This window comes from Geotrypetes seraphini, chromosome 1 (genome assembly GCF_902459505.1).
Source record: "Geotrypetes seraphini chromosome 1, aGeoSer1.1, whole genome shotgun sequence".
NCBI classification, from domain to species: Eukaryota; Metazoa; Chordata; class Amphibia; order Gymnophiona; family Dermophiidae; genus Geotrypetes; species Geotrypetes seraphini.
Window position 1 is genome coordinate 267,593,875 of NC_047084.1, and position 16,540 is coordinate 267,610,414.

General features: G+C 42.9%; 1 protein-coding gene across 7 annotated transcripts in view; it reads right to left on the reverse strand.

The window, feature by feature from the left end:
- The window catches only part of FGFR3 (fibroblast growth factor receptor 3), a 135,630-nt gene that overhangs the window by 75,459 nt on the left and 43,631 nt on the right, over positions 1–16,540 (reverse strand). For all 7 annotated transcript variants that reach the window (XM_033951068.1, XM_033951059.1, XM_033951050.1 and 4 more), the window contains one exon: positions 3,818–3,868. In XM_033951068.1, the coding sequence (XP_033806959.1) occupies positions 3,818–3,868 (51 nt within the window). The remainder of the gene's footprint in view (positions 1–3,817; positions 3,869–16,540) is intronic.

Sequence of the window (16,540 nt, forward strand, 5' to 3'; positions counted from 1 at the left end):
CATCTGTGACTTTGCGACCTCTGTTCATTTTAATTTATTTACTGCTCATATATGGCACCCTACCCAGATGGTATATTGTCCATTTTACAGAGAAATGTTGCTTTGGTTTTACAGAATCAGCAACTCCCTACGTATAATTACCTGAAAAAGCCAAACAATTAATCACTGCTACAGTCTATCTAATGGGCCGTATCATGTTCTATCCAGTAACCGAGTAAATACCACACTGTTAGGACTTCGCCAGGTAACATTATCCTACCAGAACTACTCCATTTCGGGGCCGGCACTGGCAGTCTGTTAGGAAATACATCATCCGTCTTATAGTGTGCCAAAAGATGCCAAGTCCTCTTAATAATCAACTGTTCCAAATCCCTCTGAAGAGCTGATCCACTGGAAATCTGTTTTCTCTGGTTAACATTTTATGAAGTTATCCTGCCAGTTTTGCTTTTTTGAACTAACATTAAATGTTATTTAACAAGAAGTTTTTTTAAAAAAAAAAAAAAAGAAAGAGAAAGCCTAAGAACCAAAAATCTGAAAAAGAGACTATACTGCCCCATTGCAAAAATAAATAAATAAATAAATAAATAAAATAAAAAAGACAGTGCTGGCAATGTTCTCTTATTTGAAGCCAAGCACTTTATCAATTGTCAGACCGCATTAAAATTCACACATTCTAAAGAGTTCAATTTATACCGGGATTAAATTTTAAAAAAGATAAACCAGAAAAAGTGGCTGATAACAGACACGGTCTCTAAAATTAGCTAAAAAATGAAATTAATTAAATCTTTTGAGATCCTCCAACACACCAAAATATAATCCCTCAAAACAAAAGAATCAGGTCACACTTTCAAGCACTCAAAAGCTGGGTTCTATGAGAAGCTTGGCAAGCTGACACATACGGCACTCTCTTGGCCCAGAGAAAGATATCAAGTTAGAACAGAGAGAGAGAGAGACTACATTAATTAGAACAGGATCAGTTTCATGAGAGGGAAAGCAAATTCCTGTTCAACACAAATTTTAAAAACCCATCTTCTTCAGCTCCATAGCTTATATCATGTGAAGAAGGAATGAGCTGGAGTCCATCTTAACCCCGCTTCTGCCAAAGAATGAGGTCTTCTCACATTGAAATACATGCACTTGTTCATCTGTGCACCCTAGTTTATCCCTGGGGTTTTCGGGTGCTCACAGCAAGGTAAAAACAAAAAGCCATCCTCTCAGCACCCCCCCCCCCCCCCACAACTTTATACGTGTAAGGAGTTACGTTTCACAGCTGTGCCATGTTTAGGACCACTGCAAAAATTAAATTGTCTTCTGTCACTACATATTTGAGGGCTAGAAGCAGGGGTTTTCAACTCAGTCCAAAGGGCATACGCAGCCAGTCGGGTTTTCAGGATATCACCATTCAATTCAAGGGGGATCTCCTGAAAACAGACTGACTGAGTGCGCTCCAAGCACTGGATTGAAAACCTCTGCAACAGCATTACTGAATGTTCCAATTATGTGTCAACAGCACTAATGTGCCCTAATGCAGCATGCTTAGATAAATCCAACCCTAAGCAGCATTTTAAAAAAATATTTAAACCAAGACAAACATTTGGCACTAGACTAGTCTTGTCCACGTTCAGTCCTCAAGGGCTGTACTATGCATGAGAAAAAAAAAAAAAAATTGCCTGCCCATTATATTCATTGAATGCAACTCTCAAATGCATATTCTTTAGGGATATCCTGAAAGTCTGATCTGGTTGCAGCATTTGGGGACCTAACTCGGGATAAATAGGCACTAGGCAAACATTTGAGAGAAAGGAAAAGAAAACTGGAATGTTTGTGAAAGACTTGGAAATAACTGTGTAGGACAGTGTTTCTCAACTCAGTTCTAGAGTACCCCCTTGCCAGTCAGGTTCTCAGGATATCCGCAATGAATATGCATAAACTTGATTTGCATACACTGCCTCATTGTATGCAAATTTATTTCACGTATATTCATTGTGGATATCCTGAAAACCTGACTGGCAAGTGGGTACTCCAGGACCGAGTTGAGACACTAGTCCAACCATTAAATCAAAATCTTAGAGAGGCACGCTCAAGCTTTGTGTCAACCTTCCCAAGACTCAGCAGTCATTCACAGCGATTCTGTCTCTAAAGTCTGGCGAGAGGAATCTCCTCTTCTGCTATGTTTCTATGTCCTTAAATGTCTTATGCCCTTCGGAAAGAAAGGCCCTACTTTTTCCAGTAGCAGTTCCACGTTTCAGTATTAACTTTCCCTGAAAAGCATAAAGTGATTTAGGCAGCTATTGCACAGCAAAGTTTTAGTCATTTCCAGGGAACAAGCCAGTCAGCTGAAAACAACTCCTCTGTCTGCAAGCATTTTAATGCAGTTAAGCTTTCAGCCTACATTAATTAGAACAGGATCATCAAACCCACACTCTGCAAAAGGTAATTCTTCTTGTTCACCCCACCCCCCATCATTGTTCTATTAATCATAGCACTTCTGTAGAAACGAGAGGGAGACGGCAGCTTCAAGCTAGAAGCTGCTGCACAGTATCCCCCCCCATGACTCGATAGGGCAGGCGTTCTCATCCCAGTCAGTCAGGTTTTTTTGGAATACCTACAATGAATATGTATGAGACAGATTTGCATACAATGGAGGTAACATGCAAAAATCTCTCCCATTCACTTTTATTGTGGGTATCCTGAAACCTGACTGGGTGCGTCCCAAAAACTAGATTGAGAACTCCTTTTCTAGGGGCACAAACATGCATGTGTCATTCATAACATTTCAAAACCCTGACTGCAATTTTCACGGTACTTCCATATAGCTCCACCTCTATGGGAACGTCAGATGCATCTGCACAGACTAATCACATTCATATGGCATGTAATCTGAAGCGGTACACTATATTGAACAGATTGCTTCAAACACTTATTCTATTTCCATTTGGGGAACACATCTATAGCTTTTTCTAACTGAAGAAGAAAAAACAACAACAGATAGATGACATGTGAAGCACAATTCTATTATCTACATATGTGAAGTTACACGTGTCTTGCAATAGCACATCCAGAACTCAGTTTCTAGGTGGGCTGAGTGGGGGCATGGCCCAAGCATTTCTTCTCTGCCCACTACCCCCCAAGGAAGTATAAAAATTAATATCTTGACTAACAGGGATCCCCAAACCCCCACCAGTTGAAGAGTCCTCTCCAGACAATTCCCAAGTTGTCTCAACCCTGGGGCAGTTAGTGACGCATTTCCAGCCACAGCCTGCTCCCCTGCATGGGGAGGGGGGGGGGCGTGCAAGTTCCTTAGATTACTCCGGAGCCTATCACTTCTTAACTTCATCCTATGCCCTCATTGCATTGTTTCCTTCCAAATTAAAGGGACTTGACTCATGCGCATTTACATTATGTAGGTATTTAAACATCTCTATCGTATATCTCCTCTCCTAGTGATTGAATTTATGGATCGATTGCAAGTTTTCTGGAAGGAATTCTAGTCCAGGCTCCTCAACCTGGCGTACTGCTGCGATGACTGGACTATGACTTGGAGAGAGGAGATGAAAGAGGGCGAAACCCCCCACCCCCCAAAAAAAAAAAAAAAAATCCTCAGATACCTGCAAATGAAGATTTATGGTTTCCAGTCTCAGCACTGGTTTCAGTTGTACAGAGAGCCAAAAAGGGAGGAGGAGGAGGAAACAAAAAGATCACTTGCACCGACAGCCAAACGCACCAGAAGGTTGAAAATGCTAAAAGACAAAAAAGCTTGCATCACTGCAGCCAACCATCACCCAACGAGACAGTGCATCTAGGAACCGACTCTTACCTGCATCCTCAGACTCCTCGTCATCTTCATCATCACCCGACGATGGAGAATCTAGGAGAAAAAGCATACATACACTAGTATTAAGTACACTTGTGGCCTGATGAATTACAGACATTAACATGTGCTACGGCGTTATCCCATGCTATGTATCACAGGAACAGCACTGCAGGTTACTATAATGGGCAAGTGACGTTTCAACAACTGACCAGCAACTGCTGGATCTGATAACCCTTGCCAAGTCACTGCAAATCCATTCACTGACTAGTTTAGTCTGCAAAATTATGATTTTCTAGAATCCATTTGGCCTTTATAAGGATCTCATACAATGGTTTCTCTAGTGTTGCTGTCTACTTCCAAGAGATAGGTACTGCTTCCCTCCCTCCCCAGGCTGGGTCTCCTTGCTTTTTCTTCTTTAAAAAGGAATCGCGGTAGCAGAAAAGATCACATAGCCCCATCTGGTGTGCTGACTTTCCGTCCTGTCGCACTGCCATTGACCCAGCTCACATCACTACACATCTTCACTTCTGCTTAACTGTTTAACCCATGCTTTCTTGAATTCTCTCATTGCTTTGGTCTAAACCAGTGGTCTCAAACTCACAGCCCGGGAGCCACATGTGGTAAACCAGGTACTATTTTGAGGCCCTTGGTATGTTTATCATAACCACAAAAGTAAAATCAAACAGTTTCCTGATCATATGTCTCTTTAGCTATAAATTACAATATTATTATTAAGACTTAGCCAAAAAGAAAGATTTATAAACTATAAAAGAGTTTTACCTCATGCAAAATTGTCATTTCTTTAATAAGACATTAACTATTTTTCTGAGGCCCTCCAAGTACCTACAAATCCAAAATGTGGCCCTGCAAAGGGTTCGAGTTTGAGACCACTGGTCTAAACCATTTCCATTGGCACATCTAGCCTTTACATGCCCTCACTTACACCAGCCAATGACTGGTGTAACACTGAGGGGGAAATTCTATAAACAGTGCCTTAACTTAGGAGCCAGTAGGCACTCTACTGGTGCCTAAGATAAGAGGGAGACACTGTTTCAAATGGTACTTAAATAAAAATGTCAAAGTGCCTAAACAAATGGCACCAGACTCGCACCTAATGCCACTGTAGGCGTGGCTAATGCCAGAAGTGGCGTTAGGCGCAGTTCACGTCAAAAATAGGCACTGGAAATGTAGGCCTTGAAAACCCTGGCCTACATTTTCTGCACCTACCTTTCCTGGAGGCGCAATTCTCTAAACAGCGCCATCATGTGATTAACACGCAAATCGGTGACCGCCGACCACACCGCCATTTAGAGAATCCGGTCCTGACTACGTAAATACACATTATTCATTAAGTTGTATGCATAACTGGGATCCCTGCCCATGTGTACACCCTCTGACGTTTACATCCTATGCCACTCATGCACGCTCTTCACTCATAAAACAGCGCAGACCTTTAGGAGGTTATTCCATTCATCTACGACTTTTTCTGAAGATGGAGTTCTAATGTTACTCCTTAGTCTACACCAGTGTCTCGCAAACTTTTTCAAGCTATGATGCACTAAACTCAGGGCTGCGGATGGAGGGCCTCCGGGCATGTGTGACATCATCACGGCAACATCCTCGCATGGGTGGAGACCCTCCAGACGGGGCCCTGAGCTTGCTAACACTTGTAAATGGTATGCCAGTATGGGGGGTGGGGTGGGGGGCGGGGCGGAGAGGTGCCGGCTGCCTATAGAATGTGCCTCTTGATGTGAGAGACACATCCTGCAGGTTGTCAGCCAGCACCAGCACCTCTCCTCCTCGCAGACATCTCGTTGCACAACCGGAATCTCACTGTGGCACAGTTTGCGATACACTGGTCTACACCATTTTGGCCTCAAGTTATGGCATCTTGCTCAGACCTTGGGCAAGCCACTTGTCCCAGGTGCCATAGACAGACTGTGAGCCTGCCGGGACAGGTAGAATACCTAATCACTGTAAATCACTTAGATTCCTAATTGGTATGCAAATCGTATTCACAATTCATATTTATTCATTGGGATTTATTAACAGCCTTTATGAAGTGATTCACTCAAAACAGTGTACAGCAGGTACAGTTTAACACAAAAATTACAATTTTGTTAACAGCATAATCTATTTATTTTCTCTGTAACCTGCCCTGATCTGAGAAGGCTGGGCATAGATACATAGAGTATGACGGCAGAAAAGGGCCAACGGCCTAACAAGTCTGCCCACTCAAAGAACCCTCCCCTAAGCATTTCCCCTGGGTGGTATATCAAGTCTTTTAAATAAAGAAGCAAGAGCCAGCTCACTGGCTGCCCGTAGCCAAACGGTGTGCCTTCAAGGGCCTGATGCTAGTGTTCAAATCCTTGCATGACATGGCGTCAGGCTATTTGATGGCTAAGCTTCCTCCATTCACACCAAAACAAGTCCCTCTGCTCCCAGGATGAAATACCCCCTCAAAACGTTCCTTGGTCGTGCCCTTCAACTGCAAACCATCAAACGACGTTCCTGCTCCCAATGGAATCAACTGCCCCCACAGATCAGATCCCTTAAAGGACTCCTCAACTTTAGAAAAGCAATAAACACATTCTTAAACTTCCCCTACCACAACCGACAGATTACAAAGAAATGTACATCGATACAAGATTCTCGGTATGTGTCACGTCGGAATAAAAACTTCTATTGAAAAATCTTGCACAGTAACCTTGACAAATTTAACCTGTGTGAATTGTATATTATGTATATTGGTTTTAGATCCCTAGTTTGTTTTGAGTTACGATAAAAACTTGCACCGCAACTATGACAAATTGTAACCTGTAGCTCGTTCTGAGCTCTTTGGGGAGGATGGGATAGAAAATGAATCAAATAAATAAATAAGGAACAGATCTAAGATATAGTCTGTATTGCAAGCTAGTTCCAGTTCAGAATAAGTGCACAGTCAGTCAGTCACTCGCAAGGCTTGGGAGAAGAGACAGGTTTTCACTTGCTTCCTGAAGTAGAGGTAAGTCTCGAATTAGATGAAGCCCCTTTGGGAGTAAATTCCAGGGTGTGGGAGCTACTCCCGAGAAGGCTTGCAGGCGAATATCACATTGTACAATTTCTTTGGATTAGAGTACAGATAGTGATGGTCCTCGAGAGGACCTTAGAACTCTCAAAGATGTGTAAAGGAAGTATACTGGCCCATTCTATTTATGGACCTTGTAAAACAACATTTTGTTTCTTCTGAAAATTGTATTATTCCTAGTGCTTCACCTAAATGACCTAACAGGGGACTCGGAGCCTAGGCAGCAAACTTTCCATACCAGACTATCTCCTCCCTCTCTGAAGTTAGCAATGGCAGCAGCAGCAGCATCCCACATTTTTAGGCCAGGCTGGCAGCAGTGATCATGACAACATTTTCAGCTCAGGCTGGTGGCAGCTGTGATCATTGGGAATGCAGGGAAAGCCGAATTAGGGAGCGATGATCGGAATGTCAAATACACAGCTCTGTGTTGAGCTTTCCCCAGCCTGCAGGCACATGTGGTCGTTAAGGAAAGCCAGTGCTTGTTGTTTAGCTTGTTTTGGCGACACCTCCCAGCTGTTGGCGATGCACTGTTTTGAGAACCACTGTCCTATGAGATGCTTCAGCATTTTCACACTTTTGACACTAGTTATGCCTCTTTCTATAAACGCCAATATTCCTCTGGCCACCACCTTGCTGTATGTTTCATTAACTTAAGATCAGAAATGATCATCCCTAGGTCTCTCATTTGCTCTCAAGTATCTCACCCTCTCTCTCCATCATATTAGTGTTCCCTTGGCTTTCTGTACCTCACGTGCCTTTCAATGGAACAGCCTCAAATGACCCCTGCTGAACTCTGGAAATTGGTTGGTATATCCTGTCCTCAAGCAAGCTTTTTTAGGCAAAACTCTGATCAGTAAATGTGGTCCTGCTACCTGGTGCAATTCTTCATTAAACTTCTAGATAAAACAGATAATTCTGTAATGCCTCTATAATTGTTCCGCATGGTGCAATCACACATTGAATACTGCATATAATTCTGGTTACTGCATCTCAAAAAAATATATATAATTGAATTAGAAATGGTAAAGAGAAGGGTGACTAAAATGAAGGGGATGGAATGAATCCCCTATGAGTAAAAGCTAGAGTTTAGGGCTCTTCAGTTTGCAGAAGAGACCGCCAAGAGGAGATATGATAGAGGTCTATAAAATCACAAGGGGTGTGGTCAGACACAAAATCATTTAGGTTTACTCTTTCCAAAAAAAAATGCAAAGACCAGGAACACAAAGAACCAACTAGAAAATAAATTTTTCACTCAATGTGTAATGAAGCTCCGGAATTCATGGCCAAAGAATGTGGTCGCCGTACATGAAGGAGGACACTGTACTACTCGAAAGGGTCCAGAGAAGAGAGACTAAAATGGTTAAGGGACTGGAGGAGTTGCCGTACAGCGAAAGATTAGAGAAACTGGGCCTCTTCTCTCTCGAACAAAGGAGATTGAGAGGGGACATGAATGAAACATTCAAGGTACTGAAAGGAATAGACTTGGTAGATAAGGACAGGTTGTTCACCCTCTCCAAGGGAGAAAGAGAGGGCACTCTCTAAAATTGAAAGGGGATAGATTCTGTACGAACGTAAGGAAGTTCTTTTTCACCCAGAGAGTGGTAGAAAACTGGAACGCTCTTCCGGAGTCTGTCATAGGGGAGAACACCCTCAAGGGATTCAAGACAAAGTTGGACAGGTTTGTACTAAATCAGAACGTACGCAGGTAGGGCTAGTCTCAGTTGGGGCGCTAGTCTTTGACCAGGGGTCCGTCGTGTGAGCGGACTGCTGGGCACGATGGACCACCGGTTTGACCCAGCAGCAGCAGTTCTTATGTTCGTGTAGCAGGGTTGAAAAAGCCAAGAATCCATAAACCATTAAGGAGAACATAGGCAAAATCCACTGGTTATACCTGTAATTAAAAAAACACAGAGCCCACGGCAATAAAGCCGCCTGGCTCATAAGCCGCTCAGAGCCATGAGCTGAGTTAACCCCCAGATATTCCATGCCAGAGCAAGTCTGGCTTCCAGCAATGAATAACCAAGTATTTATGGCCACCCAGAAGTTAACTGGTACCGGCAGATATTTAAACTGGTGCCTGGTTAACTCGGTGGATAAAGTTAAGATAGTTTACCTAACTTTGATATTCAGTGACACTATCCAGCAGGAGCCTCTCAAGTTTCAATTTATTTGATATACCACAAATTCAACCAGTTAGGTTTACAATAATATATTAAAAAAAAAAAAAAAGACATTACAAGGGAGCCAATAAACAAAAACAAAAATACAAACAACATACAAACAAAAATGGGTACAAGGGGGGATAAAGAAAGGGAAGGTTAAATCTTTTTGAATATCGAGCCCACAGAATCTTATTTTGCACATCACTGGAGAAACAACACATTCTAAAAGAAGGCAAAACATCTTCAAATGTAGAGCGTTTTACATACAGTATACTAACATTTAAAATGGTAGAATCCACACATACAAAGAAAAGGAAACAGGAACAGAAAGTTATTCCCCTCCTGGTTTGTTTCTGATCCAGATGGGGTATTACTACATTCAAAGTCTCTTAGCATTTGTGCATTTTTGCTCCTATATTTGCACTCCTCACTCATACTCTTACCAAAAATCCTCAAATGCAAACATATGCAACTCATGTAAAAGCTGCGCCCTCACCCTGTGGGGACCAGAGTTCAAGATGGTACGCAAATGCTCACGGTAAAATACAACGGGCCGCTGTAGCAGCCGCTGCTGTAACAATTTCAAAAACGCGAGTCATCCTTAAAAAAAACTGCGCATGCAAATGAGGTTCACAGAGGGTCGCTAAATCTGCATGTGCTCATCGCTGGTGATAGTGATTGGAACATGCGCAGAATAAACCCTCAAATAAATAAATAAATAATGACCCCAAAAATCGAAGATCGGCAAGATGGATGCCCATTCCTTCCCACCGCCGATGTTAACCAACCCCCCAGCAGCAGGAGGGAAGCCCACTCCCTCCCACTACTGCTATTAAGCAAACCCCACCAGGCAGTGGAAAGGATGCCCACTCCCTCCCGCCGCTGCTGTTAAGCAATCCCCACCCCCCGTCGTCTCTTACCTCGTTTACGAAAGCTGGCCGAAAGGATGCCTTCCCCTTCTGGCCAGCCTTTTTAAAATAGTGGGCCTTCCCCTCCCCGACGCATCCTGGGATGTACCGGAGAGGGCCCCAAGGCTCTGATTGGCCCAGGTTGCTTAAGGTTCCTCCTATAGGCCTTCCCCTCCTATAAATGCCCAAGTCAATCACTGCTCAGGCACTAACCAGAAAGTAAGGCAAGAAAAGCTAAGACCTGCTGGAAAATTTTGCTCGCAAATGTAGGACAACAAGGATAGGGAATCACCCAGAGATAATAGAGAATCGCCCGAGTGCTCGTTTAAATATTAATGACCTTTTTGTAATACATTCGATTTGCAGAGTTGGAGACTGCTAGGAAGCTCAGAAAAGACCACAGTAAGCTGTTTTGATAAACCACAACTAAAATACATGAACTCTAAGACGTCTGGAACCGGTTTAGCGAACACATCATAAGAACATAAGAACATAAGCAGTGCCTCCGCCGGGTCAGACCATAGGTCCATCCTGCCCGGCAGTCCACTCCCGCGGCGGCCCAAACAGGTCACGACCTGTCTGCATCACCAGAAGGGGCTCCCTTGCCACCTTGGTTTCTCATTAAGTCCTATCTTCCCATCGTAGTCCTAACCCTCCGGTCTTGCACATGCACGACCTGTTGGCTTTCTATACCTGTGTTACATCCCAGCACCTCTCTCAGTATCCCACGATCCCTTTATCCCTCAGGAATCCGTCCAATCCCTGTTTGAATCCCTGTACCGTACTCTTCCTGATCACTTCCTCCGGTAGCGCATTCCAAGTGTCCAAGACCCTTTGGGTGAAAAAAAACTTTCTTGCATTTGTTTTGAACCTATCTCCCTTCAGTTTCTCCGAATGCCCCCTCGTACTTGTTGTCCCCTTCAGTCTGAAGAATCTGTCCCTATCCACCCTCTCTATGCCCCTCATGATCTTGAAGGTCTCTATCATATCTCCCCTGAGCCTCCTTTTTTCCAGAGAGAAGAGCCCCAGCCTATCCAATCTCTCGGCATATGGGCAGTGTTCCAGCCCCTTTACCAGTTTCGTTGCTCTCCTTTGGACTCTCTCAAGTACCGCCATGTCCTTCTTGAGGTGCGGCGACCAATACTGAACGCAGTATTCCAGATGTGGACGCACCATCGCTCGATACAATGGCATGATGACTTCCCGCTTCCTGGTTGTTATGCCCCTCTTTATGATGCCCAGCATCCTGTTGGCTTTTTTCGAGGCTGCTGCGCACTGTGCAGATGGCTTCAGTGATGCATCCACCAGCACACCCAAGTCTCTCTCAAGTCTGCTGTCTCCCAACAGTTTTGAGAATCTTCCCCTTGGACATTATGCCATAGATCTACCATATCATCAGCAGCTAGCAAGAACACATCTTCCACAAACTAATACATTTAGACTTAGGATCCTATCAAGTATTTGTAGACAGGCTTGGATCCTCTCTCTATCCCAGTACAGCAATGCTCATGTACTTAAGAGAGACACGTGGCTTTATAATCTATCATGCTTCAAGTATGAGCACTACTACTTCTCTTAACAATGCCAAAATGCCCCCAGTTTTAAAAACCAAAACAATTTCTATTCCATCTGGCAACAGATATCTTGGAAATGTGCTTACTCTATTTGCTAGGCCCAAAGTGATTAGATTTTTAGAAATAGTTTGACTTCTCCAAATAAAAATACCTCAACATGCAGTGTAACCTTCCTCAAACGGACACTTGGGTTCTGGGTATAAGGCAGTCAAATACCATCTCCAGCTTCAAATGAAATGCTAAGTTCACCTCAAGAAAAATACCTACTTTCATTTCTATCTTGAGAACCTGAATACCAAGTATGTAGTCCAGTGGCTCTTTTCAATAAGCATACTGCTACCAAGAAAATAAGTTTTGTTTGTCAATAAGGAAACTGAGGCTAGCTGTTTAAAAGATTGATTCATTAATGCCTTCAAGACCAGATTTAAATTGTCAACTTGGTAACAGATTTCTAAATGGGGATTTATTTATTTATTTAATTTAGTTGCCTTCAAAACAACCTTTGTAACATCTGGGAGGAAAGAATGCCGCTTCTTGAGTTTTTTCTCAACACGTTGACTGGGTTGCTATTTATACATCTTATCTACCGGTAATTATTATCAAATATTTAATTAAGGCCATTTAATAAACGTCCTCAAAATCAATTTCTAAGCAGCTCTAGTAGTTATGTTATATTTATGTGTAAGTAGGAAAAAGTTTCTCTCTTGATACCAAAAAGCCAACATGTCTATAAACATAAGCAAAATTTGTGGAGGCCTCTTAAACTTACAAGTTGTCAGAGACAGTCATTCTGGCTTTGAATCAGCCCTTGGCTGAGTATATCCTTTTGAGAGGAAGTCCAACACTCTCTACAGCCCACAGGGCTTTCATGGCCAGTAAGGTGCTATCTGGCAGAGACTCCACATGCCATTGTCTTGCTTGATGCTGCTGCAGTGTCGGGATCAGGTTGTCTAGAAAACTAGTCACCAGCACTATCCAAGGCAGAGAAGACCTCTTTCCTTGTTAACAGGTTGTCTCTTGTTGGCTGCTGAACCCTGTTTTGACCATATCTACAGCTTGAAATATGGCCTAATTATACAGCTCATCACATCATATCTGTAATACTTCAAAAATGCCTCAGCTACACCATGGGAACCCCCAACCCTTCACAAGCATTAACAGACCTATTTTTGTATGATCCCAACTTAGCACACCAGCAGAGCAGTGCAAGAGAGGAGGGGGGTGAAGAAATTCTGGGACGATGGAGCCAAAGAACTCTTTTCAAGAAGATTGGCATTAGTCTGTCAGGCCTATAGGTGGCACTGTACACTATACTGGAAGGGCCAAACCAGACTCCTTAACAATAGATAATGTGGGACATTTTCTACTGTAGAAAATGAAAATGTGAGACACCTGTGTATGAGAAATTTATTTAGAAAGAAAAAAATATGTTTGCAGAAAACTTCTCCAACCTCTTGCATGTTTAGACTTACAGACCAGTTTGTTCAACCTTGAGAGATACCGCCCATAAAAAACAGCATAAAAGAGCCTAGCAAAAAAAAACAACCCCTCTTGCAATGACAGTTACCCTTTGCCCTCCCAAACAAAACTGACATGTCCTGGGCTACATCAGGAGTTACATAATTTTCCCTCAAGGGAATCTGTCTCTGTAAATCCAATTTACCTGTCAGCTATTTCTTGTTTCCAAAATGCATCAAGCTGAATAAATATGCTATGAAAATATCTATAAACAATTGAGCCTGTCTGCTGCTTTTATTGGAGGTAAGAGTGTTCAAAGAAATGGGGAGGTTACACCAGTAATCAGGATCTCACTCTGAAAAGGCATTGACAGGCTCAAGGCGGTCTAGATGCAGGCTAACATGACAGTGTGGGTCAAAGCCATAATCAGCTGTGACTCAAAAACCTGGATGTACATGCCCTACCAGAAAGGACAGGGGGGACAGGATAAAGAGTTTAAAGTTCCTTAAAGATATCAGATAGGCACAGGAAGTAGAGAATGACATGGGGACAGAATTTGTCCTCGTGGATAACCGCAGGAAACCATCCCATGTCATTCTTTAGTGTCTATCTCGGTGCCTCGCAAACTCTCCAGGGCTGCGGCTGGAGGGCATCTGGAAATGTGCAGATGCCTATGCAATGCCGTCACATGCATGTGAAATCGTCACTTCGATTTGCGCGCATGTGCAAAAGCCCTCCAGACGGGGTCCTGAGCTGCCAGTGGTGGGAGAGAGAGCGCGAGGGAGAGGGAGAGAGAGAACTGGAAGAGGATAGGCACAAGCTGACTGCCTACAGGATGTGCTTCTCGCCACGAGAGAAACGTCCTTTAGGCAGTCATCCGGTGCCTCTCTTCGCCGGTGTCTTGTGGCACACCAGGAATCTCATCACGGTACACAGTTTGCGATACACTGGTCTATCTCAACCTAGGTCTTTCTACACCAGCATTCTTCAATGCATGGCTGGAGGGTCAGTGGTAGTGCCCATTGATACTATGATTCTTCCTTCTCTCCTTTAAGAATGACACGAGGATGGTTTACTGCGGATTACCACAGGGACAGGGACAAATTCTGTTCCCATGTCATTCTCTAGGAAGCAAACTTCTCTAATGAGTATGAGGGGGGAGGGCAGTTGATTCAGGAATAACATCAGAAATACTTCATAAGAAGTCTGAAGGGTGCATGGAACAGCTTGCCTGTAGAGGGAAGATGGTAAAACAGGAATAAATTAAATAAAATCTGAGGTAAGCACATAGAAGATCCCTTGTTATAAAGAACTAAAGGTAAAACTGACAATTAACCTATGCCATTGCACCAGAACAAAATACAGTGGTACCTCGGTTTACGAGTGCACCGGTTTGCGAGTGTTTTGCAAGACGAGCAAAACATTCGCAAAATCGGCGCCTCGGAAACTGAGCGTGCCTCGATTTGCGAGCGGCCCCTCCCCCCCACACTAACCGGCACCCTCCTCCGCGCGATCCGGCACCCCCCTCGCCGCCATTGGGCACCCCCCCGCCGCGACCTGAGGTCCCCCAACCCACCCAAAAACTCTTCTTTGGATGCAGAACTTCAGCACATAACTCATAGTACTGTATAATACCCATGTAAATAGTTGGGCCCTCCTATGCTTCTCCCCTGTGAGCACTCCTTAGCACTTTACACACTTAGCAATAACCCCTTATACACCTTCAAGAACCCTATGCTCCATGGTTTAAACCTATCCGTCCCTTCCTTATGCTCTGCCTGCTTTGACTCCAGACTAGAATTCTCATGGTGAATGGCCCCACACTCTGGAGCTTGTATCTCCATCTGGAGTACAATCTAGTTTCAAAATAAGGTTGACAATTTTTCTATTTAACAATGCCTTCATGTCCGAGTCTGCTTAGTGTTTTGAGGTACTGGCACAGCTCTGCTATACAGGTTTGGGTCTGCAGCACAACCCAATTCTTTTTCCCCTCTGTCTATTCCCTGGCCTTGTCATGGTTTTTTTCTTTTTGCATTTTAACTTTATCTTTATTCAAATTTTTTAGTACGACGAACAAGTAACAACTTGCTTAAGAAATTAAGGATTGGCATCTTAAGTCTCATTGACTATATCAAATTAAACAAATACAGGAAATAATATAAGTATTATTTAGTCCACAATAACCTGATCCAGGAACAAAGAAACTATCCAGATAAATTTAAGAAAATAAATAATATAAATCACTTAGATGGAACAGGAGACATTGATCATTCACCCAGGAAGCTGGTTCGTTAAACTGTGGAAGGAGACATTGTGCCAATAATCACCCCTCCCCCTTCTCTAGCCATTACAAACTCAAGTAATTGTTTGGGCTCAAAAAAACAGAAAATTTTCCCCCTCAAAAGATACATTTCACAGGAAATTTCAATACAAAGGATGCGCCAAGGGCCAGGACTCTTGGTGTATAAGAAAGGAAATCTTTTCTTTTGTGTCTCTTTGACAATACCTGGAAAGATTCTTACCAATGAACCCTGAAAATTACCTTTCGTGTGCCTAAAGTAGGTTCGGAAAATAAAGGCCCTCTTCTATCAAACTGCGATAGCAGTTTTTAGTGTGGGGAGCTGCGCTGAATGGCCCACGCTGCTCCTGACGCTGAGCTCCATTGATACTTAAATTTTGGCGATCCATTTGGGGGTCAAATAAATAGAATACTGGAAGTTTCATTGGTATTGACGTATGACATAGTGCTGTTTGGTACGTTATTGAGAGTCAAGAGTCCAATAACTCCATATAATAATAGACTACTTCTCATTATGACAGGAGTTGCCATACAGCTTATTTTGAAAAATTGGAAAACTTGGGATAGATTAAATTATAGTTTTTGGTGGGAATCCTTGTGCCAAACTTATAAATTTGAACGTATGAGTGCAATACAATTGGGACATTATAAGAAATTCAAGGAGGTTTGGAACCCATTGACAAAATTTTGCCAGGATTGATTATTGGTTTTAGCCCTTTGATTATACACGTCTAGGATGAGTGGGTGGGAGGGGATATGCCTTTAATTTATTATTTGATCGCAATTTTGTTTGTTTGATCATTTGTATTATTCTTGATTGTCTTTTTGCTATATGAAAGGGTGGGTGGGGAGGGATATGTTTTTATCATATCATTATATCAGTTGATGGAATTAAGTGCTGTTAATCTATACAATATTTGATAATATGTTGCACTTGATGCTGGTTTTAAAATGAATAAAGATATGGAAAAATAAATAAATAAATTGAACTTTGGTTAGAGGGGCGAGTGTGGCACAGTGGTTAAAGCTACAGCCTCAGCACCCTGGGGTTGCGAATTCAAACCCACGCTACTCCTTGTGACCCTGGGCAAGTAACTTAACTCCCCCCCCCCCCCTGCCATTGTCCCAGGTACATTAGATAGATTGTGAGCCCACTGGGACAGACAGGGAAAAATATTTGAGTACCTGAATAAATTCATGTAAACTGTTCTGAGCTGTCCTCGGAGAACGGTATAGAAAAATGAATGAATGAATAAAT